Source organism: Diadema antillarum, unplaced genomic scaffold (genome assembly GCF_040938485.1).
Source record: "Diadema antillarum isolate AM-2024a unplaced genomic scaffold, OU_Dant_1.0 scf00000022, whole genome shotgun sequence".
Classification (NCBI taxonomy): Eukaryota; Metazoa; Echinodermata; class Echinoidea; order Diadematoida; family Diadematidae; genus Diadema; species Diadema antillarum.
The window spans coordinates 880,763-905,689 of NW_027270911.1; the positions used below are offsets into that span (position 1 = coordinate 880,763).

A 24,927-nucleotide genomic window follows, 5' to 3' on the forward strand; every position below is an offset into this window, starting at 1 on the left:
CAAAACTAACTCATCGGCTTTGTAGCGCACTTGCACTGTCAAAACTGAGGCGGTGTCGATCAACATTTTGGCGTTACCACGGAAACGTCACCACCAATCGAGCTTTTAGCTGAAGTGGAAACCACCAAAGATATTGTTGATGCTTTGATGTTCTCATGTTTTCCACTCATTTCGCTGTCTATATTTACATTTTCTCATGGGTCGGGTCAGCCATTGTCCATTGTTCGCCGAGCGTTTCTCCTTTCTTCGAATCTTGGGATCTATCTCACCATCATCTTCTCAAGGATATAACATTCACCGAATTGATCACATGTTGACAGATCGGCCACATCATGTTCTCTACCTCCGCGTATATTCTAACTCAACCTGGTCTTTTCGATCGTAGAAAGTCGGTGACAACTAATCTCTCGTCGGTAAGCTCTTAAAGATAATCAGCGCTGACACTGCTTTCAAAAGTAATATTCCATCATCGAATCCCGGCCCTGGGAAGAACTATGAACATCCTTCGATCGCTTCAGAGAAAAAGGAACGTTTTTAAAATAGGACTCGGAATACAACAGAAGTCGAAAATAAGGGTGACATGATACGACATGTTACGGACTCGGGCCGAGATGTTTTCTTCTCATGGAAACTTTTAATTGTGTTATGATCTACTTCACGTGACTCACCTGTAACAAACTGCAAGGTGTTCCCTTCATCAACGCCATACAAAGCAAACCACAAACACGAGTGATGAACCAGGTATTTCCCATCAAACGACATATACGCTATCAAGAGGAGACCGAGAATTTGTGAATAATTAATAGCACCATCGGGTGCCAGCGTTTCAATCTTTGGAAGTGATGCCAAACAAGAGGCTTCGTGACATTATCAGCGTGAAGGAAAAGTGTATGGGAGAGAGTTGCCGAGTTGGGAGAGACAAGTATTCTCTTGAGTTGACTTACGTCTGTCTGCTTTAACTATTCTGTCAAACTGTTAACCAAGCCTCTGCCAACATGAGCTGTCTGGACGTGATGTATCAGAGCGCGTACCAAGGGTACCAATACTCGTTCTACCAACGTCCCTTTGCTCAGGTCAGTTATACGTGTACAGGTGTAAATATCGATTGCACGACAAGTTAGCTATGAAATACACAAACGCCACAGCAAAATAGCTGAACAAAATTGATGGAGAAAATCGGATGCTGTGAAATTATTTGTAGATGTAGTCTTTGATTATTCATAATTTTACATGCTTCGTCAGATAGTGATATTGGTCGCTGCAAGATATTATGCAATAACTGAGGGAATGATGTCATCAACTCGCAAAAATGTCGTTGGCTTCTGCACAAAGAAGAAGATGAAGAAGAAGAAGAAAAGATAAATCATATATATATATATATATATATAGATATACCCATTTATATATTTGGGTTTCTAACATAGCAACTAATGCAAATGTTGCAAAATAACAATTTAGAAAAATTGATGGGAAGGCATTTCTTTAAATTTATTTTTATTTTTCACTTCCCGTGTAGTAGGAAATGCAGTGAGATTTGTGTGTTGGTCCAGACACGTGGAGGTATGTGAAGTAATGACCTTATTTTTCTAGTTTGCTTATGTGGTCGTTACTAATTATATCAGTTCCACTAAACCACATGAAGCTTCAAAATTTCCTAACGTCTCTGTTTCTCACATTTATGCCGAGTTCGATGAAAATGCTCACCATTCTGTAAGTTTTCACCTATATTTAACACCATTTACCAAAGCCAACATGAAACGTGTACGTGATGAGGAATTACACTGTAAGGACACTGCGAGAAGATATGAGAAGTTGAGATATGTATTAGAGGTCACTGAAATGCGACCATTATAAACTCAGCCACAACGCGTGGGCATACAATTCAGCCTATATACTTCAAAAGCTAATTATGTGTTGCAATTAAAGATCGCCTATACCTCTTGTTCGACTGCATAATGGTTAGAGCATGGCTCCTTTTGATAAGTGTGACTTTTAGATCATAAGTGTCGTTGCAAGAGCCCTGCAATTTTACCTCGAAAAATTAACATTGGTTAGCTTTCGAGCAAGTTTTATTTGATAAAGATTACAACATTTTGAATGACAATTATTTTGTAGCTATTAATACTTGTCGAGTTGGATTGCATAAAGCTTAGTTTTTCGTCCCGAGGCAACAATTAGGGAGTTTCTTCGTTTTTGTATTCAATCTTTTACCAGTCCTATCCTCTCGGATAAAAAATTAATGACGACTTTAAACATAGTTATGACATGGAACACATTTCTTAAAGATAATCCAAATGAGACAAATTCCTGTTCATACAGTCAGAATAGAGAGCAACAAGATGTTTGTGCTAGACGGATAAGGAAACCATGTGATATGATAACATGATGCCAAATTACTCGGTTTATAAAGTTAATTGGCTTCAGTTCTAACCTTATTTTCAATCTCTTGTCGAGTTGGCAATCGGGATAACTTAATTATTTTTCTATCGTAGATTATGTCTACTTCTGGTTTTATGAGATCCATCGCCTCAGGGAAGTTGCATTTGAAATTGAAATGTTGTCTGTCCTTTTATTCAGTAACCTTCTTTCTCGTTTGTTCTTTAATTATGGATTTCTAAGTGACTGTAAAATGAAAAAAAAAATACATGAGTGATTTGATTTCTGAATAAAAAAAAAAATACATCGTGGGGCTATAAAATGATCGCCATCGGCTTTATAGTTGGTGGAAAATGCTTTGTGTCATCCCGACATATAATTCCATTTTTTTTTTACATCAGTAGTAGATTATGAGCTTTCTACATATCGGGACATCTAATAAAAGCACACATCAAGAAGCAAATCTAATTTTTCCAACAATCCCAACATTAATGATTTACTACTGCATGGCTTATACCGGTTACGCGTTCCTGGCAAGCTTAGAATTATTGACGTGCAAGGAATGCGAAGCACCTGTGTGATTCTTTGTAAATTTCATTCCCAGGATTTTTGGTTTTTGTTGTTGGTAGTCACGTGACTGCGAGCCATGCATTCTTGTCAGACGATAATGGAGAGATTTTCCAATTTGCAGTGAGCAAAGAACCGAGCTCGAGTAGTTGTGTCAAGCGTTAGCTATACCCTCTCAAATTATGATATGATTACGTAACGCGTGTGAGAAAGGTATATGGGAGGAGTTTTCTAGCCAGCGCTTGGCAGTCGAGAAGTGTTTCTGTTCGTGCACGAGACAACCTTTCACTGATGAGAAATCAAGTGTTTCGACCATGCAGTGATGTGTATTCATTTTGTATGCATGTAGAAATTTGGGCACTACAAGATGCAAGACGGAATGGGAATGGACGGGGCGGTCGATTTCAGCTCGACGTCGACACACCACCATTCTGCCCCCCACACGCCGAGTTTGTCGGCCTTTGCAAGCACAGCAAATCCCGGGCACCACCATCACCCCCACTTCCATCACCCAGCGCACTACACTGGGCACAGCGTGGGCAGCAGTGCCAGCAGCGCTGGAAGCAGCCAGGGCCACTCGGCGCATTCGTCCCTTCACTCTACCCCGTCCTCTCTGGCGACGGTTTCGTCGGTGTTGGGGGTTAAGGAAGAGAGGGAATCGGGGAGTGTGGACAAAGGCCCTGCCTCCGAAGCGGACTATGTCAACTCTCGGTGTGTTATTTTTACCTTCTACACCGGAGACTTGGACAAAATTGTGGACGAGCACTTCAGTCGTTCGCTGAGCCAGCACAGCAGTTTTTCACCCGAAGGAGTGCATAAAAGCAGGTCTGAAGCTACTGGAAACAGCGAAAGCGGATCAGACGGCACAAACTGGTCAAGCAAAAATACAGGTATGGGATTGTACAAGCAAAAAAAAAAAAAAAAAGGGGGGGGGGGAAATAGTATACAAAGATTTACATGAGCAAATCTTAACCCGTTTTCATTGAAACTACTAGTAATTAATCCCATATATTGAGCAATATCCTCACCCAGAGAATGTAAAGTGCACAGCGCCACCGGAAATGACGTGAGTCCAATTTCGGCCCACAGGTTCACAGCGTGACTCAACGTTTGATAGGTACAGGCGATGATCGTTATAACAAAGTCCTCGGGACCGGCAGTTTTCTTTCGTTATCTCAAAATTTTGTTATATTGCCGAACAAACAAAGTTGCCGTATAAAGATTATGTAGATGATGATTTTTGGACCCGAGTTTTATCTCGTTGTATCCGAAAATGCATTATATCCGTTTTCGTTAGAACGGGAGTGCACTTTAGGCTGCGTTCACATAGAAGTATTCGGTATTCGCTATTCGCTATTCGCTATTCGCTATTCGGGCACCGAGTAAACCACCACCCGCATCGTCAACTCACCATCCCATGCAGTGAGGATTTCTTCCTCTTACATCCCAGAAAATCTTATTAACAATTTCTAAACTGCATCAGAATGTCAGTCTACATGCTTATTTTTGCTAAAGGGCAAATCCAGAATAAAAGTGTCATTATTTCATAAACGAGAGACGGTATACGGTGCAAGAAAATCGAACAAGCTCGATTCCCACTTTGCTATACTTTTCGCAGCTTTTCGGTACTTTCGAATAGTGCCCTCCTATGTGAACCGGTGTGAGGAAATCCTATCGTTCGATTCAAGCTATTCGCGTGCCCTCGAAAAACGAACCCGAATACCCGAATAGTATACTTCTATGTGAACGCAGCCTAAGAGCAGTCATCGGTTTGATAATTTTTGTTTGATTTTGTTTTTGCCTCATGAAGGAGAGGAAGAGGGAGAGAGAGAGAGAGAGAGAGAGAGAAAAGACGTTTATGCAAATCACTGCATGTAGAAACACCAGCTTCAAAGTCATTCTGATAAGATTCAAGGCTTGTGGTACGTGTATTTGAAATATCACGCAATCGACTAGAAATATTCTGAAAGTAGATTTACCTGTATATCAATAAGGAGAATATACGTCACTGCGTTTTGTTCGAAATTGCCATAAAACACCAAAATATTACCTGGGAAAAGAGGTTTCTTTTCTCTCCGAGCGTGACTATAGGAGATGTCTGAATAGTTCAGAATTCAAAGAAACTTTTTTTTTTTTGGGGGGGGGGGGCAAAATAGAGAAGTCTGATTAAAGTTTGGATAAACTGCCGCCATGGTGTGTTAAAGGGATTGTATAATTTTGGTTCAGACTTAATTTCAGGTTTCTAACATTTTTGGTGAGATAATGAGAAACCTCTTATGAAATATGAAAGAGCATGTAATTCCATGAGGAATTCATTGTTTATTTAATGAAAATTGGTTTTGAAATGGCTGAGATATCCAAAATAGAGCAATTCTTATAAAGTGTGGGACCCACACTTTTTTTATGATCGCTTTGTTTTACTTTGTTTTTGGATGTTTCAGTCATTCCATACCCGATTTTCATCAAATAAACTTTGAATTCCTCGTAGAATAGTATGCTCTGTACTATTTAACAAGTGTTTTCTTGGCATGCTTGGAATCTCGCAAAAAAAAAGTTAAAAGCCTAATTCTCATCTCCACCAATACTGTATTATTCCTTTAAGTTATGCTATTGCAAGAACAAAATAACAATAACAAACAAACGAACTGGGAGAGCATTGCACACAGAAAAAGTACACCCTACTGAAGACAAGTGTCTCAAAGAGACGGTGTTGTAGCGTGTGCGTGTTTTCGGCGTCCGAAGTTGAGATGACGAAGTAACGGTCATCGTGCAGAATAATTATGTATTCTCAAATGTCGATGTAGCAAGACTACATAACCTTCCAAGCAAGCTAACATATCACCTTAGTGATGTAAATCAGAGTATCTGAATGATAATGCTCTTTTGGTGATACCATAGTGCATAGCTTCACGGGAATATTGAGCAAGAAAAATACGTAGACCTTTCATTTATAAACACTTGATTGATTTCAGTTAATTTGTTGTGAAAACAGTTATCAACATTGACAATGGTAATGATAGTGACAATGGTGGCATCTAAACTGAACGTTCAAGCTCAAGGCAGTATAGTTTATACAACACCTCAGAATGATGTCGAATTGTGATTGGCCAAGAACATGTCACATGACATTCAATAGAAAATACCTATCAAACTCATTGAGAGTGACAGCCATGCAATAGGCCCCTGGCATGGGCCTATTGCACGGCTCGAAGGTACTATAGCACGGCTTCGCAGGGGGCTACTATTGCACGGCCGCTCACTGTAGAGTTCTGTGGCTCACACTAGCAAAGTGCCAGCAAACTACGTGCTGGCCGGCTGCGCTGCGCTGCCGGTAAGTCTCACAGACCAGGCGCGGCGGAGTACTGCAACGTTAACGTGTACGCGCAGCTATACCTTACCTAGCTAGTTGCATGTACTACAGTATTGCGGCCTTACCTACTGCTGTGTTTTTACTTTTGACTCTGATCTGCTACGTGGACCACTGTGATCCCAAAATCAAGACTTCATTTCAAGTTGAGAAACCGTAATTTGATTATTTTTCTGTGTTTTTATACAAAATCATTTTCGGAAATAGACAAAGTCTAGACCTATTACTAGATCTACCGACATCTCAGATCGGCCTAACAGTCAGGCCTAACTCGATCTAACGTTAGTGAAGAATGGGTATAGACCCTGCAGAGTTTGTGATTCCTATGACTGTGTGGTCGAATCATGACGAGTGTTTGAAAGCAGTACACAGGGTAGTTTACAATTCTCGGCCTAATTGTTACATTTATTTTTGGGCCTTCATGAGTTGGCGGTCACTAATTTAGTACTGTGATTGTGGACAAGGTGTTGTATAAAACGAACAATTTATGATTTTGTTCGTGCATTGGGGCACGTAATATCGCACTCGGCGCGAGATTCGCCACTGGTCTATTCAACGCGGCGCTACGCGCCTTGTTGAATAGACCAGTGGCTTATCTCGCGCCTCGTGCGATATTCGTGCCCTGATGCACTCACAACTCATAAATTATTCGTATAATATACAGTGAGTTTTAGAGTTGAGCTCTGACTGTGATGCACGGTTCTCTATGATTATAGACAGGATTATTCGACGCAATTTATGGCAAGTTCGTTCATGTAGAAGATGTATAATAGTCATAACAAATAAAGAGATAGCAAACTAATGCATGGAAACAAAATAAATAGATGAGTGGATATTTAGGCGATAACACAGACGATTACAGTAAGGAACGGACGATGTTTGCTTGTCGGTGATGTGTAGTTAATCAGGTTGCATGGCGCCCTTTAAAGTAAAATTCTATACCATCTTCTTCAAGTGGCCTTTAACCCTGTGCGTGTCACATTCATCCCCTGTTTAAAGGTATGTGTGTGAAATTTGTCCACATTTTTGAATCCATGTCACAGAAAGGATTAAAGGGAGCGCATAGTTCTGGTTGAGACCTACCTGCAGGTTTCTAATATTCTTTTGGTGAGATAAGGAGAAACCTCTCATGAAATATGAAAGAGCATGTAATTCCAAGAGCGATTCAACATTTATTTGATGAAAATCGGTTTTAAAATGGCTGAGATATCCAAAAAAGAGCATTCCTAATAAAAAGCGGGACCTACCTTTTATTAGGATTGCTTTGTTTTACTTTGTTTATGGATGTCAGCTATTCCAAAACCGATTTTTCATCTAATAAACTTTGAATGCCTCTTAAAATATGATATGCTCTGTACTATTTCTTAAGTGGTTTCTTGGTATCTCACAAAAAGTTGAAAGCCCAATTCTCATCTCCGCCAATAATTTATATTCCCTTGGAGTAATTAAGATCAGACGAACAGAATGATAGAGGGACGTTTCGTCGAAATCTGATGTACGATTAATTAAGAAAGTTAAGGAAGACGCACATGTTTTCACCGACATGTAATATCACCGTTTCTAGGAACTATTTGAACTCTTTATGACTATAATGTATTAACTTTTCAATCATAGGTCCTTCCTTGACGTATCCTCTTTCATTCTCTGTTTGATTCCATCTTGTTTATTGAAAATATATAATGTAAACATGATGTGAAATCGCACGTAAAGCCGCCGACGAGAAGGCTAGTTGATCACGTCTTAGAGACCCTACCGTACAATCCCTCATTTGGTCTTGTAGAAATTAGAACGTGAATATCAAAGGCCTATACTTTACACTTTTCAATTCAATTCAATTCAATAAAAATTTTATTTCATTTTCCGAAAAGAACACAGGTATTTCACTTTCTTTGGTAACAGAAAATAAGGGACCTATACTACACGATACAAGCTCCGCTTTTTGGTAGGTCCCCCGCATTGATTTTCATGTTTGTATAAATTGTCTTCTCTTGTCTTCTTTTTGAATTACGACGCTATGTCTAGTCTTATGTTCAATCGATTGTATCAATTTTGTGTTTGAGATGTTGAATAGTAAAACCAAATCAAATCAAACCAAGGTTTCTTGAGCAAAACAACGTGCACTGAGAAGAATATAAAATAGTTGTGGAAGCTTGTAGTAATTATACGTTGTCATGAAAACTGAAGTGATGAAAATGAAATAACAATACGCAAACTTCAAAACATGGAGGGGAAGGAGATGTTAAAGGCCATAAGACGACGGTAGAATTACACATTAAAGGACGCAACGCAACCTGATGCACTTTTTTTTAGGGGAAGGAATAGGTTCCCTTTGAACTAGTGGGCTTTGATATTGTCAGGGAGAAAAGGAGATTCTTTCGATACAACATGTAAAATGAGTGGTATTTTGGAAGCTTGTCACGTTGTGTTAATATTGCATGATGTATCAGCCATTACGCGAGACGTACTCCAAATTAAAGGGAGCTTGTACATAATCTAATGATTGCTCAATATTGCTTTTGTCATCTTTCTAAAGCGTTGTTCAGCTGCTTTGCGTTCTAAACATTTTTGTCCCTTTCTCTTGAGATGGCTACCGAGTTAACGAGGAGAGGGAGGAAATAGTGAAAAATGACACAATTTACCTCATTTTTTGGTTCACCATTACTTGGTTTGCCAACTTAATACAACTTCGATGACGGGATACGTGTTTTTCTTTTTGACTTCATGTTAAGGAATAGAAATTTCGAGAAAATAAATTCGCCTGTTGGTCTAAATGGAAGAGAGATCTCCGTTGAGGCCATGGCATCAGCATTTCATCTTGTTGGCATGACTGGTGGTTGGTGCTAACATCACTGTTTTGATGATACTCGGTGAAATTACATAACTTGCTTCTGTTAAGTCCGATTCTGAGGACACTGCTAACATTTTGTTATCTAATATTATCGTATTTTTGACAACTTGAGAGTTTTAAACAATTCAAATTTGCTGCACTTGTAGATCTGTAGTTATTGTCCCCAGTGTTATTTAAAGGAGACACAAGAACAGTTACTGCGTCGAGAAATCTTCTTGAAGTGTCTGTGACGTGTAGGCCTATTGTTTCGCAACTTTATTGTTTGCGGTGTTATCGCACATTACCCGGTGGATTCTGGGAATTTATTGCTGTTTCGAAAGTCGTAAGCGCCTGCGGTTATGTGGAATAATTGGACGGCGTTTCCATGATGGAAAATCCGAGTGTTTCCGTGCACATGATTTGTCGTTCAGTGTCACCAGCCTGCTGAACTTTCACGAGATAGCGTTGACATCTATGACGTATGACCTTGGTCTGTTTTTTCCCCCGAGGGTGGCGGACGCGTTATTTTCCCCCTGCATTCACATTGTTTCTTCTACAAAATAAACGAAGTAGGCTGTACGCGGTACTATAGTCTACCTTAACGTCAGTATTTATATGCCTACTTATGATTATAATAATAATAATGATAATAATAATAATAATAATAATAATAATGACAATAATGATAATGATAATAATAATAATAATAATAATAATGACAATAATAATAATAATAATAATAATAATAATAATAATAAGGTCTTATTTACCCAGGGTAGCCTCTTCAGTGTTGCCACTGCTCTACCAGAGGGCCCTGCTATTATAATTACCCTAGCGTTGCCAGGTACCCATTTATACACCTGGGTCGAGAGGGACACATTGGGTAAAAACATCTTGTTCAAGGACGTATAAGCGCTGGGCGGGATTCGAACTCGGGTCCCGAGTCTTATCCACTATGCCACAGTGCTCCCCTACTTCCTCGTTTAAAATGGTCATCTTATTCAACACAAGGCGATTCCAACTGCAAAGCAAATTGAATACACACAATCTAACATTACCTAGGTGATAAGGTGACTTTTTCTTTTGTTGGTTGATAACAATGATTATAATAGGCCTATACATGCATGACAAACAAACAAATACACACACACTTCCTCTCTCTCTCTCTCTCTCTATCTATCTATCTATCTCACTCATTCCTATCTTTCTCTTTTTTCATTCATTCATTCATCTATTTTTTTTTCATCTCCAACAGAACTTGTAAATACATTGTTTTCTCACATAAAACATAAGTACATATGTGTCAACAATTACAAAAATATGAAAAATGGTATTTAAGGATAAACAAATGATATGGTGAAAAAAAGCACAAAACATTTTGACAATTAGAAAATGCAGGAGGTGGGGAGGAATGCTGAATTTCCTCTCACAGGCCTGATAACAAGATTAACATAATCATTCCAGCAAAAGTTACATGACCGTGCTAATAGACTTTACGCATTAAAAAAAAACCCCAAAATGATGATAATAAAAAAAGGAACCCGCACATAAAACTTTTATTTCTCTCTGCAGTGATTTTGATCCTTGAAATCTATGCGGTCCTTAGAGCAATCTCGTAAATAAGATGCGATTGTATACACCTTTAAAAGAGGTCTGCATTCTCTCTTGCACAGTTTACGAGATATTGGGATACTCGTACCTTCTTCTTTTTTGTGATGGGCCCTACAGTCATAATTATGCTGCGCTGTAAGTTGTAGAAAGAGCTTTTACAAAGTTACAAGACGGTGAACGGAGATAAAGCACAAACATTTTGGAGGCCATTTCCAAGCCCTGCACCACATGGATGACTTTGTTTTTCCTCAGTGCAATACCACACAAACTCTTAAAAATTCATATTGCATGGTACATCCATGCTGACATGATTATGTATTTCATTAGCGTAGATTCGTAGTAGTAAAGACAGTAGGGCCTATATAGCCATGAATGTGATGCCAAGTTGAATGACTATCCCTCGCTAACTTTTACTTTCATAGGGGATTGTAAATGCATGAGTCCGTATAACACAAAGCGAAGAAGAGATGATTGCTTGCCAAACGTATTCTCGCTGCACGCACCACCCTTGACGAACCCTGTCGATTATTGAACTCTGACCTCAGCTGGTATCTTAACGGTCGTCGGGGGAAGATGTAGAAATGGCGGGTAGCGCATGCCGAAGTGCGCGGGGGACCGGGCAGACGTGCGACTCGTAAATTGGATGAGTGATTGATACAAAAAGGTGGAAGAATCATTGCACGTGAATCGTTGACTGTGATGGCGTGTGCGTGCGTGTGTATGTGTGTTTGTAATTGTATGTATGAATGTATGTATGTTAGTAACGTGTGTTTGTGTGTGTGTGCGTGAGGGGGGGGGGGGAGTTTATTGTTGTTGCTTTTTGTTCACGGTTTTCATTTCATCAGTTCAAAAGCGGATTCATTATACCGTAAAGTTTTCAAAACATTGCTCACATCAGTTCGTACAAGAAAGATTTTTGAGAAGTATAGGGCCTATAATTGCGATGACCATAAGGCCCTATAAAGGAGCCCAGTGTGTACTCTGTTCTGTGGCAAGACTTAAGAGCATGTAACTCTTCTACATATCGATACGACATTCCAGGTGTAAAACGCTATTTTAAAACGTGGATCGATCTAAACATGTTATTGATATCATGACCATAATTTTGAAAAGTGAAAGCATGTATCAAAGCCTTTGAGGCATCTCTATAATTGTCAAAGCGCTCCTGTTCTAATTATAGATAGGATGGAATGTAACCTCAGAGTTTCTTTACGAATGTAAATCATTCACAAACACAAACATTTCCCCAAGTATAATGTGATATATGGCCGCGTATAGTTGCATTCCCCGCCATCAACCAACATGCCAAGTCAACTCGTATCGCCGAAGCCAAATAAACGAGAGTCACATTTAGTGAGTGTTGCAGATAAGGGCTCCCGATGATGTGCTAATTTATGGGTAGTTTGCTTTATTGCTCTCCCATCTTTAAAGGAAAAATCATTAGAGGATTTTGTGACATTGAAGTCGGGAGAAGAAGGAATGACATCGAAAATCACGCGACTCTATATACACACTGCTATCCAATTAAATATTGTGTCATTTCCTGCGAGCTGTTATATCTGAGTCTATCTCCATTTTGAATTTGTTTATGAATTTCATGTTTTTCACTCATTTTCTTTTATTTCCATTCAAATCCAAGCCGGATGTCCAGTCACGCCTATGTGCAAACGGAACTTTCCCCCGTCATTCTGGAACTCGAATTTCTACAGTGCGGTTGGCAACAGCAACAATAACACTAACAACAGTAACAGCGGTCATTTGAACTCTGTGTACCAGGCGGGAGCCACGACTGGGTCCATGTCGCATCACGACACGTCGTCATTCCTCTCCGCCGCCGCCGCGGCCGACTCGTACACCATGCACCACCGCGCGTCGGTGCATCACCCGCAGGCGGACGCCGCGTGGCACTACGGGTTTGGCGCTCACCACCAGTCGTCGTACCCGCATCATCATCACCACCATCACCACACGGGGCTGCACGAGCTCGGCTACGGGGTGTCGCCGGGGAGCGCCTTCAATCCCCGCTACAGCTCCCTTCTCATCCAGCCCTCCGTCCGACCGGGGCGTCTTCCCACGATGCCCGGCCAGTGCGACTTCACGAAGTCGTCAACCACGGAATGGCCGGCCACGTACACTCCTCACAGTCATCATTCGACCACCGACATCCCGACATACTCGGTGGAATCAGGTAAAAGAGGGTATTAGGTTTTCTCTTCATTATTCCGTGTAGATGCTATTTTTTTTCGTTAAAAAGTACCCCTAGCAAAAGGCAGTATTTTTTGTGTGTGTGTGTGGAAACAGAAGAGTTTGAATAGTGATGCTTTGACCCTTTCTGTGCTGAGGACTCATTATTATGTGCCCATATTTCACACACAATTCTATGGACAGGTAATAATTGATATGGCGGCACAGGGAAGATAAAAGAAAAAAAAGAAATCCCGCCAAAACGGATGATAGTTCCCATGTGTTTGTTTAATACTGGTTTTGAACAAGCGCAAGGGAGAAAAAACCCAAGAAAGATAGCTTATCAATTGCAACCACCCATTTTAGTGTTATTATCTTTAAAAGGAAATTACTGTATTACTTCCACATGAAATGCAATGGCCTCTGAGACTGAATTGATGGTATTTTGATTGATGTATTACATATCTTTTATTGATAAACACGCTGATACATTCAACATTATAATGTCCTCTCTACCCGTCCGGCAAGACTTGATGACACTACGAAATTATGAAGGGAATTCCACAAAAATTCACTTTTGTAGCAAAATGAAAGAGCATTGGACTAAGCGCTTTCAGAAAGCAGGGGAATAATTGCTACACCCTTAACATATGTCAGTATCTATAGCTGATGGAATTTGTAGTTTTCATGAAAAATTGATTTTTTTTTCATGAAAGTGACTTTGCTGTTTATGACGTCACAAACAGCAAGAGTCTTTCATAGGGCTGAGCTTAGTGCTTGCAGAAAGAGGGAAAAATCGACCGTCAAAAATCCATGACGCATATTTTTCATAAAAGATTCTGTATTTATTACTTGTATAGACTTATGTACATGGGTTGAGGTCACCATGCAAAGGATGTCATAAAACATAAAACGTCACCAAACACCTGACACGTCGATTCTTTTTTTTTTTTTTTGGAGGGGGGGGGGGCGGATATTCTACTCACAACACAGAAAATTGACACAGAAATGCTATGAACTTTGAAATTTCAGTGAGACCACTTCAGAACGGTCATTTATAAGATGGCCTTAGAGGTGTTGTACTGCGTTCATTTTATTCATTTACTGATATATGTTATTTTTATACTATTTTATACTATATTATAATATATAGAGTCTTGTTATTTCATAGGGCTGAGCTTAGCGCTTGCAGAAAGAGGGAAAAATCGACCGTCAAAAATCCATGACGCATATTTTCATAACAGATTCTGTATTTGTTACTTGTATATAGACTTATGTACATGGGTTGAGGTCACCATGCAAAGGATGTCATAAAACATAAAACGTCACCAAACACCTGACACGTCGATTATTATTATTATTATTATCATTTTTTTTTGGGGGGGGGCGGATATTCTACTCACGACACAGAAAATTGACACAGAAATGCTATGAACTTTGAAATTTCAGCGAGAAGACTTCAGAGCGATGATTCATAACATAACATGGCCTTGGAACTGTTGTACTGCGTTCTTTTTATTCATTTACTTATTTTGCTTGTGCTTCCTTGCGTAATCTTTGGTGCTCCTCCTCCTCCTCCTCCTCCTCCTCCTCGCCGTCGTCGTCGTCGTGGTCGTCGTCGTTGTTGTTGTTGTTGTTTGATCCATCCCATATTGGGGGTACATTATGTTTCGGTAAAGGTCAAATTGACTATGACACCCTTCCTGCAAGAAGATTGTTATCCCTTAGGTCCTTAAAACGCGTGAATTAAACGATGTATAGTGGTGTCATCTTCCGATGGCGTACAATCTCGGCTCACGTGAAGATACTTCACCTGTTTACCACCGGCGGTGGTTGTCAATAGGAAAGGTCCGTCTAGATTGTGACGTCATGATGACGGTATGTCTTCCGATGAAAACGGGAAAAACAGAAATCTTCAGATCCGCTGCGATAAGGAGGGAAGTCATACGAAAGGAAATTAATCAGGTTGTTCCTGATATGGAGTGGCCTTTTTAGCAGATTGATTGGACGTCGTCGAGTATCACTCCAGCACGCGAGGGGAACTGTCCTTTCATACACATTACAAATAACGTTATTTTCTTTCTCACGCTTTTCATTTATTTTGTTTGATATCATACATACATATAAAACGTGATTATCGAGAGCTAATAGTCCTTGCGATTCCAGCCTGCTCCGCACCCTTCTTTCTCTCTCGCTCTCCATTGATTTGATTTGATTCGTATATTGATCATGATATCATAATGCAATGATAACGTGTATTTTTCTTGATACATTATTAAGGCTAATAGGTAATCACCAGGCATCTTTTATTTCACTAGTTTTCTAGTATTTTTTACTAGTATCGCTCAGCTCTTTCCCCTTAAATTGCATGTACAAGAATTCAGGTGAAATGTTGGCCATAATTATTATTATTACTATTTTTTGATGCACAAGGCAAGCGGACACGGAATGTATAGTTTTATTGGATACGTCATCGGGTTAATCTGCCTTTAACTGAGACTAACGACTGTATGCTTATACGATAGTGCTCAATGCCGTAAACTATACGAGCACGGCGGTCCCTCGCGTACGGGGCTGCACTTTTGTCTGGTCCTGCGGCGTCAGGGTTAGCTTTCAAGCCATTGCTCTGGCGGGTTATAATATAGGATTCAGGTGTATGGATACGATCTCGCCTCAGATTTTATTACAGAAATTAAACAAAGGAAAAAAAAATCATACCCAGTCGATGTTTTGCGGCAAAGGATTAGGGACATGAATTTGAGTTGAGTTGTGTGTGTGTGTGTGTGTGTGTGAGTGTGTGTGTGTGTGTGTGTGTGTGTGTGTGTGTGGTGTATAGGGCGACAAAACATAAGGGAGATATTGTAGGACAGTAGGCTACTAATAGTAATTGGTAGCTCGGAATGATTGGGAGGATGTTAATGTAATATTGTGTGTTACCAGGTGACACTTGGATTTATATGCACCTGTTTAGCCTTCTCTGTTTGATTGCATACGTTTAATAGATAAAAATGATGTGCATGATGTAGTAAATGTCATACTAGTATGCCATGTAAACCACATATACAAGTCCCTCTCTATCTATATATATATATATATATATATATATATATACATATGAAGAGTTTGTTCGCAAAAACCGATAAGTCCATATTTGCCAAATGGAGATATTAGCGATTAAAGGTCAAGAAAAATAAAGAAAATAATAAGAAAAATTTTGCTTCTTTTGACCATAACTTCAAAAATGTACCTTTATATGTAGTGACCAATATATCATTTAGAAGGTATTATTTTGTACTTTAAGACAGAGACCGTACATCAAAATCTTCAAAAATGGACTTATCGGTTTTTGCGAACAAACTCTTCATATATTATATACATATATTATATACCCAATAACTCTCACGTACTCTGAACATAGCCCAACACTACTGTAAACAGACATTTTGTGCTTTATATTGAGACACTCTGTAGTACATTCAGATGAAGTTCTATCTAATTTCTGTTTTGTAACTTTGGTATTGTATAATATTGTATGTTTTTACTATTGATGTGCCATTTTTTATGAGAAACATGAAAACAGCTTAATGGTGAAATTGAAATTGAACTTTATGTGTATAGTATATCGGAGTGACAATGATTTTAACATCTGAAAAGACGAAAAGGTTTGCCTTACTCGTTGCTATACTATACTTGTAGTCGTTGTTTAGCTGGAAGTCGACATATCAAGGTATATATTAGATTAAGTTTCACCTTCAGAGGAATTTGAAGGTTGATAAGGATTGCAGAGAAGATACACATATATAATTATAACATGATATCTTTCGACGTTCGCTGAAGCGATTGGATTGAGGGCGTCCTCCAATTTCCCACTCCACACTTTCTTCTTCTTCTTGTTTTCTTCTTCTTCTGCGTCCTCCTCCTCCTCCTCCTCCTCCTCCTCCTCCCCTTTGTACATGCTCTCTTTCTTATGTACAAGAAGCAAAATAAATCACCGAACACAGCAGAAATAGATTGGTTCTTCACGCCGCGGCGCCTCATCCCGCGGACGTTGCCGCTGAGTGACGCCATACCGGTTGAGCTCGCATGCAGGCGGGTCACTACTGATATTGTACATGTGGACCTGCTGAAAAGTGTCTCTTTCACTCCAGCGCACGTATTTTTTACGACATTTCCAAATTAACTCTGTCATGACCAACGACAGCTGTATCGCATATGATGTCAGTGGCATTTTAACGTTATGGTGTTGAGAAGGTTAAATTGCACCGTAAATCCAGACCAATGTCAGTAGGGCTGCACAGGTTTAACCCGAAGCTAATACAATTGTAGATACTTCAACAAAATCGAACGTGAAATAAGGACGGTGTCGATTTTTATTGCAGTTTCACACAGTTTTCATAAAACAGTGATATTAGTGACAAGGAAATCTTTGTTTTGCAAATCGAATGACACTGAATGAGGTTCAGATATAGTCTACATTACAAGTCATTGATTTCCCTACTCATACATTTTGCTTACTATTTTGACGTGAATTGTTATTTATGTTATTACTAATATTATCAAATAAAAGATAAGCTTAAATCTCTTGAATCCGATCTTTTTTCTTTTTTTTGTATCAGCAATAATAACTTTAAGGGGCATAAGGGTTGTACGCTTGCCAAATTATTGTTTACCCAAAAACACTTTTAAAAAATTGTTTTGCGCAGAAGCTGGTGTGAGTTGATGACATCCGGTCAGCTAATTCGCATTTGTTGTCGAGTCCAATATGGCTATTCGGTGAAAACAGGTAAAACCAATTAAAGATGCGATTTTTATACGAAATATTCAATTTTGTTTGTTAGCTCCGATCATTCTGCATACCGTCAACTTGAACATGATAGTTGCTCTTTCATAGGAGTGGAACCATGGCATTTTTAGAGGTAGTTTACGAGAAAAAAATGCTTCTCCACGAGGAACCCTAATGCAGAAAAAAAAAAACAATCGGAAATTTCATATTGTCTTTTCAAATGCAGACGTGGATTGTCATTTGGGGGGAGGTGCAAAGATACGCTATGTCTGGTTTGGTGTGTACGGAGATCTCTTTAGGACCTACGTAATTTAGATCTCTTAGAGACCAAAAGAGATTTTCGAAAGACAAACATAAGATCTTTGAAAGGCTAACAGATATCACTGAAAGACCTTAGGAGACCTCTTAGAGACCAAGACGGATTTTTTGAAAGACCAGTGGAGATCTCGGAAAGACCAAGAGAAATCTTTGAAAGACGTACGAAAAGCTTTGAAAGACTAAGAAAAATGTTTAGAAGACAAAGATCTTTGAAAGACCTATCCGAGAAACCAAGAGAGATGTTTGTAAGACGAATAAAGATCTTGAAAGACCTATCTGAGAAACCAGGAGAAATGTTTAGAAGACAAATAAAGATCTTTGCAAGATCAACTGAGATCTCTGAAAGACCAAGAGAGATTTTCGAAAGACAAGCAAAGAACTTTGAATGGCTAACAGAAATCTCAGAGAAACCTTTGGAGACCTCTTATTGACCAAGACGGATTTTTTGAAAGACCAGTGGAGATCTCGGAAATACCAAGAGAAATCTTTGAAAGACGTACGAAGATCTTTCAAAAACTTAAAGAAAAGTTTGGAAGACAGAGATCTTTGAAAGACTTATGAGAGAAACCAAGATAGATGTTTAGAAGACGAATCAAGATCTCTCCAAGACCAACTGAGATCTCTGAGAGACCAAGAGAGATTAAAAAAAACAAAAAAAACAAAAACAAAGATCTTTGACAGACCAGCAGATCGCTGAGAAATCTTTGGAGACCTCTTATAGAAACCAAAACGGATTATTAGGAGAAGAGTGGAGATCTCTCTAAAAGAAAAAGAGAAATCTGTGAAAGACCTACGGAGAGACCAAGGAAAATCTTTGAAAGACAAAGATCTTTGAGAGGCCAACGGAGATTTAAAGAACCATTATAGAGATCCCTGAGAGACGCAGATTTCTGAGACCAGAGTTAGCAAGCTGAGCAGCAGGAGCAAAGGCAAGGGCATCATCAGTGTTAGACCTGGTTCTCAGAGGACTAGGACCAGGACATGTGGTGCAGTGGCAGGGACATTCGTATGACCAGGATTTGGGAGTTGTAGCCAGTGGAGTGGAGGAATTCTGGCGTTTTGTAAGGTTTTTCCACATTTGGTTGCAATTGTTAGAAGGCATTGTTAATTCGGATGATTTTCAACTGGTTTCGTGCAGCAATCGCCACTGAAGGCAGGACATCAGGGATGAAACTTCACAGAAATGCTAATGTTTGTTTAGAGATCGATGAGAGTTTGATGATAAACCAGTGAGACCGCCGAGGAATCGATTCGAACTAGATTAGAACTTGATGGAGACAAGGGAGGCCATGTCACGATCATGGCCACCTCTGAGAGATCGCTGGAAAGACTGCTTAAAGACCGTGGAGATGTTGCTCTCAACCTAAATTTCACGAGTTAGCTCAGTCGGTGGTATAGCGCGTCTGCCCACGAGCCAAAGGACCTGGGTTCGATTCCCGAGTCCCACTGAGCAATGTTGTATGTAATCATACCGTATCCTCTATCTCGTTAGAGGCAAAACACTCCAGTCTGTCCCTCGGATGGGACATAAAAACGGATATCCCGTGTGTGACAGAGTCACAACTCATGCACGTAAAAGATCCCGCTTCATTATCATCGCAAAGAGCACGGTGTTTCAACCCGGTGAAGTGGTCCCGCCTTACACCCAACTGGACCCCGTGGAAGACTAACTATTGCAGCTGAATATGGGCTAGCTGCATTTAGGCTTCTCAGACGTAAATGAAACAAACAAACAAACAAACAAACAAACAAAACCTCTGGTCTTTCAGTAGTACATGTACTACGTGTGTGTGTAGAAACGTGGTTTTATGATTTATCAAGTCGTGCACCCATCTCAACATGGCAGAACTCCTCGATCGCAGTGGTGCACAAATAGAGTCATACCACGGAATGGTACGTCTAGATTGGACCAGACAATACTACATGTACTTCAAAAGCGGACCAGACAATACTACATGTACGAATGTCTTCAAAAGCGGACCAGATAATAGTACATGTACTTCAAAAGCTCTATGTTCTCCTCATCAAGTTTTCAAGATCTCTCGGCATTTAATGGCATGTATCATCGTGGTCATATCTACAAGTCAAGTGAATATTCTATACGACATTTGTCGATACTCCTATTGACGGATTACAAACACCTGTTGAAGAGCTAAGAGTCGAAAATGTCAGCAACTTTTCATAGCTGCCGGGATTTCAGAGAATGTGGATTTAGCAGAGAAGAAAGAAGAAAGAAAGTAGCAAGATGTAGGGAAAATGAAATTTGTTTCATCTACTCGACGTTGGTAAATTCCATGCAAAAGGTTAATGAGCAAAGAGGTCACTTTTTGCCTCTCTTCTGCTCTTCATAAGAATACCAGGAGTGGTTAGATGCTGTGATAACTATCAGGAAAGTTAATGATGTAAAAAACTTCGGTGAAATGTCACGTCTCTCTTAAAGCGTGAATGGAAGAAAGCGTAGCGGATTCCAACTTGCATTTTTTTCTCTTTTATCCCAAGTTTAAACAACTGGAATCAAAATAAAAAGGAACAAGTGTTTTATTATGATCATTATATGGGTGCGTGTGTGTTTTGTGAAATGTTAGAGGATTTTTTTATTAAAATATATATATCAGTCTGTTTGGAATTAATTTCACACCCACTTCCCACTTCTAGGCCTACACAATGAGACAAACGCCAGAATCACCAATCCTTAGGACTGTATTTCATTTGAGGAATGTTGTATTTTTCTCTATTACGTCTGTGCATTACACTTGTAGCCGAACACCAGACCTGTTGTCCCCCTGATACCCAATGGCGGTTGCTTAAACGCTTTTTTTCTTTTGGTTTGTCTCTCTTTAGTGATTGTATTGATTTTAAAAGCGTCACTCTCAGAACTCTCCTGGATCTTACATCTGACTTTGCATTGTTTTTAAAGATAGCCCTTCCCTTTTGCATTCCTTCCCAAATAATACAGAACATGATATATTCTACCAGAATGACAAGACTATTGTAAATCTATAACATTTATGTGATATTAGAAGGTTGTTAGCCGTTAAAATTCAAATAATGCACCAAACGCTCACCGTAACGTATTCTGTGTACTAGGCACAGCTGCATACATTAATCCTCCTGTGGTTGTAATAATTATATACTTATACTTCATCCAAAAGATATGCGTGTTAAAGCTGTCAGCTAGAAATGAAGAATTCACTAGCTTCTCTTACTTTGTTGTCGATAGCAAATAACAACACACCACTTACATGAACTACACGTGCAACTAAGTGCATCACACAGGTCTGTAAAACTAGACTATAGTAGTTTAGATTTGTAATTTTTTTTTGTAGTACGAAAAAAATATTCAATTCTTAACGGTCAATTTACTAAACAAATAAAGACCCTCTTGAGTTGAAAATTTACAGGAGGTTTCCAAATAATGTTTTCTTCAATATACCTAAGTGTTCTCACCAAGTTTTCAAAAATTTGCATGTAAAAGGGATTGGCTGTCTTTAAGTGTTGTCTACCTGTGTACCCATATTGTTCACACATACAATATTAAGAGGAATCGTGAGAATTTAACCCATTCCTTACGGGAATCTGGTGGCCCGTGTATTAAGTCTAGGGGGATTTCAGTATGGAACAGGTTAACAATAACATTATGAGGTATAAAGAATTAAGCAAAAATACATATCGTTCAGTCAAGAGTAAACAAACTTAGTTGATGCCTGTGAAAATATACGATCAATAATATATGACCAAGCATTTTGTCTGTTTGTGTCCGTCCTGAATTTGAACATTCCAAGAGGGAATGAAACATGCCTTGGTTATTTCCGCTACAGGAGGGAGCTGGGAGTGGGTGGGAGGTCCAAGCATTGACTTCCCTGTATAAAGCACCCCGTGAAATGTCGAATGACAAGTCTTCTTTCTTTCTTTCTTTCTTTCTTTCTTCTTCTTCTTCTGTACCTCTGACGTCGAATACTTTCCAATAAGAGAACATATTGAGAACAGAACAGAAAAAAAAAAAAACTTTACTGAGTTGTACGGCGTTGTTCCGGACGTTTTGACTTGTTACGCTCAGCACCATGATATACTTGGTCACGTGGCAAGCGGAGGGATAATTATCGCAGCGTAAACGTCCCCAGTCTGTTGTTCTGTCATCGTCTGCTTAATTCGAGCGATCGCCCGCTGAATCTGAGCTCTGATCGCCAATCGACACCACCCTTCGGTCACCAGACCTTCCAGCTTTCTGCACCCTGACCTCCGCTAATCAAGCCCAATCACAACCTTCTCAGCCTCCTTCGCTTAATTTCGCTGATTTGAAACACCCTCTATTATCATCGTTTTCAATTATAATCGCCAATTTTTCAGCGCGCCATATTGGTTGTGATTTGCTGCAGCAAAGACAGACCTCCGCAGGTTGTTTTTAGTTTTCCTTCGCACGTGCGTGATTGTGCACATGATATCACTTTTCGTTTATCGTACATTGCTTGGACTGAACATGCGCCCTCATATCATAGGCTTTCGTCATAAGGCCCCCGTTTTGTTATTTCATACTTCTCCATCCTTTTTCTTGACTCTTTTCGCGCTCAGTCGGAGTCGCGTCAGAAAATAAACAGGGAGAAATAGGTAGAAGAAGTATAGCGGAAAAAAAGGAGTTGCACGACAGTTAACTAAGAGGTGCTGACGTATTCGCGCGCGGTAGATCGGGTGCGGGATTACCACAGTCCATGACGGGCAGAAGACGAGAATACGTGCTGCTGATTGAAGTGTTTCATTCATAGTGACTGATTCGATATTGGGCGTGTCACTCACGGGCATCTAGCTTTACGCTCTGCTCTCTCCCAAAATGAATTTAAAATTTACCACAGCCCCCTCCCCCCCCCCCCCCCCCAAAAAAAAAAAAAACAAAAAAAAACCAAAAACACACACACAGAGAAAAAGATAGAAATATAGGATGGGGAAGACGTCATCGGAAGCCATGTTAGAATTATTGATTCGAGTTTACAACTTTAACTTTCTTGATAAAGTTGCCTTTAACTGCGAGCGTAGAAAAAAGAACATATGTACAGGAGAAATTGACATTTCCAATCATTTGTCCCCTTCTTGGCAAAACAACATCGCTGAACTTCGGACGATAACTGCTATACCTCTTGTTGAGTTTTATTCGCTTATCCTTGTCATCTTAGGATCAGTTGTCTGACGACGGTTCATTGTGTACTAATATTTGAATGGCACAAGTTGTTAGTTTGAAGTGAATAGAAATGAACTGTTTTATGTCATATAAATCGTTGTGAAATGTTGATCTAGTTCCAATAAGAATGCTTGTTTTGGTTTGACCAACGTTATTTAGCTTTTATTTCATCACTGTTCATAGAAGCGGAAAACACTCCGGAAACCCTAGAGATTATTTCTACATCAACAAACATAATACTTTCAATGGAATGCCAGTGTAGGAGTTTTTCTTCACAAAACGTCGAAAAATCGTTTAAATGTTTCCATCGAAGTAGTCTTGCTATGGTATTTTCAATGAGTTATGGATCTGCAAAGTTGTACACTCTGTGATAGAATAATTGATCTTAGGTCATATGTTTATCCGATGCGAATAGCATAAAAAAGAAACGATTTGTGATCTGAAAGGGAATAAGAATGGAGAAGTAACAACCTGTGAGGAGGAGCGATGAAACGGAGATAAATCAAAGTTATGCAAAATCAGACTAATCAAACTAATCAAACTAATCTCGATCGGCCCACTGGAAGAATGGTGTGCGTGAGCGAACGCGATGGTCCCTCGCGATCGGCACCGCTCCAGGACCTCTTGCACCCTCTCAGAGGAGACAGAGAGGCCAGTTACGGGCGTTGGAAGAGGTATTGGGGGTCGCCAGCTGAGCGGAGAGCTTGAATAGCGTTGACCAGGACGACGACAGCGGCCGATGCGGCGATGCCCGACGAAGTCGCGTCAATTTTTGGTCTCGTACAGAAAGCTCTCGTTCTCTATCGATCAGTAATGACAGACGTCTGTAGGCAAACGTTACTTTGAATGGTCCAAATCGAACGCATAAAGGCGTCGCCGTCATAAGTCTGATATTGAATAAAATTTTGATAGCCAGATAGAAAAAAGAAATGAGGGAAAAATGAATTTCGTCAGAGTCTCGTCAGCACGAAGTCAAGTGATGGTTATATGTCACTTCTTGAAAAGGACGATTCGATTACTGACATGTCATTGAAAACAATTAAAATAGGAGTTTTATAGCAGGATGCCTACATGTTTCGATGCCGAGAGTCTTGCCCGGTGTCATCACCCTTTGGTCAAGGTGTTCCACTCGATGTCTTTCTTGAGCAAGGTGTGGAAATGTTTAGGTGAAACAGAAAAATGATACTGCCCCTTGAGAAAACTATGGATTATCGATTAAGAAGAACTACGTTGTTTAAGTTTTATTGAAGTGATACATGTGCTAATGACTTTCTCTTGATCACATTTTTGTAAAATGAAAATGACATACTCCTTTCTTGTATTCCGTACTTCTGTGCAGGTTCTACGATCGACACGCACGAGACCAACAAAGACTTGTACTGGTTCTAATCCACGCTGACGGGACCCGCCCCAACCACCTCCCGCTGTCGCCAGATTGCGCAGAGCTACGACTATTCTGTTCAGGCATCCGGGGGAGTCCCCAGCGAACGTGCAAGACGGCCACGCCCAGGTGCTTTAAACGAACGCCAATGTTGCCACGTTCAAGGCTACAAGGCTCCCACTCTCACACTACCATGCCGAACGTGGACAAAACTGTTTTGACATCACTGAATAAAAACGAGATGGCTTATGTAAGGTACTGCGTTGCTTATTGACGCACTCGTGTTTGGTTCTGTGAAGGAGGCGAGGACATTAATTTTGTTTTTGGAGGCAGAACTGGAAGA

General features: G+C 39.9%; 1 protein-coding gene across 1 annotated transcript; it reads left to right on the forward strand.

Annotated features, from left to right (window-relative positions):
* The first annotated feature begins 457 nt into the window (after window positions 1-457).
* Window positions 458-24,605, forward strand: LOC139730295 (transcription cofactor vestigial-like protein 3). Its single transcript, XM_071641175.1, has 4 exons — window positions 458-1,073; window positions 3,293-3,833; window positions 12,388-12,936; window positions 24,543-24,605. The coding sequence occupies exons 1-4, from the start codon at window positions 996-998 to the stop codon at window positions 24,590-24,592; spliced, it is 1,218 nt and encodes a 405-aa protein (XP_071497276.1). The 5' UTR covers window positions 458-995; the 3' UTR covers window positions 24,593-24,605.
* The last annotated feature ends 322 nt before the right edge of the window (window positions 24,606-24,927 follow it).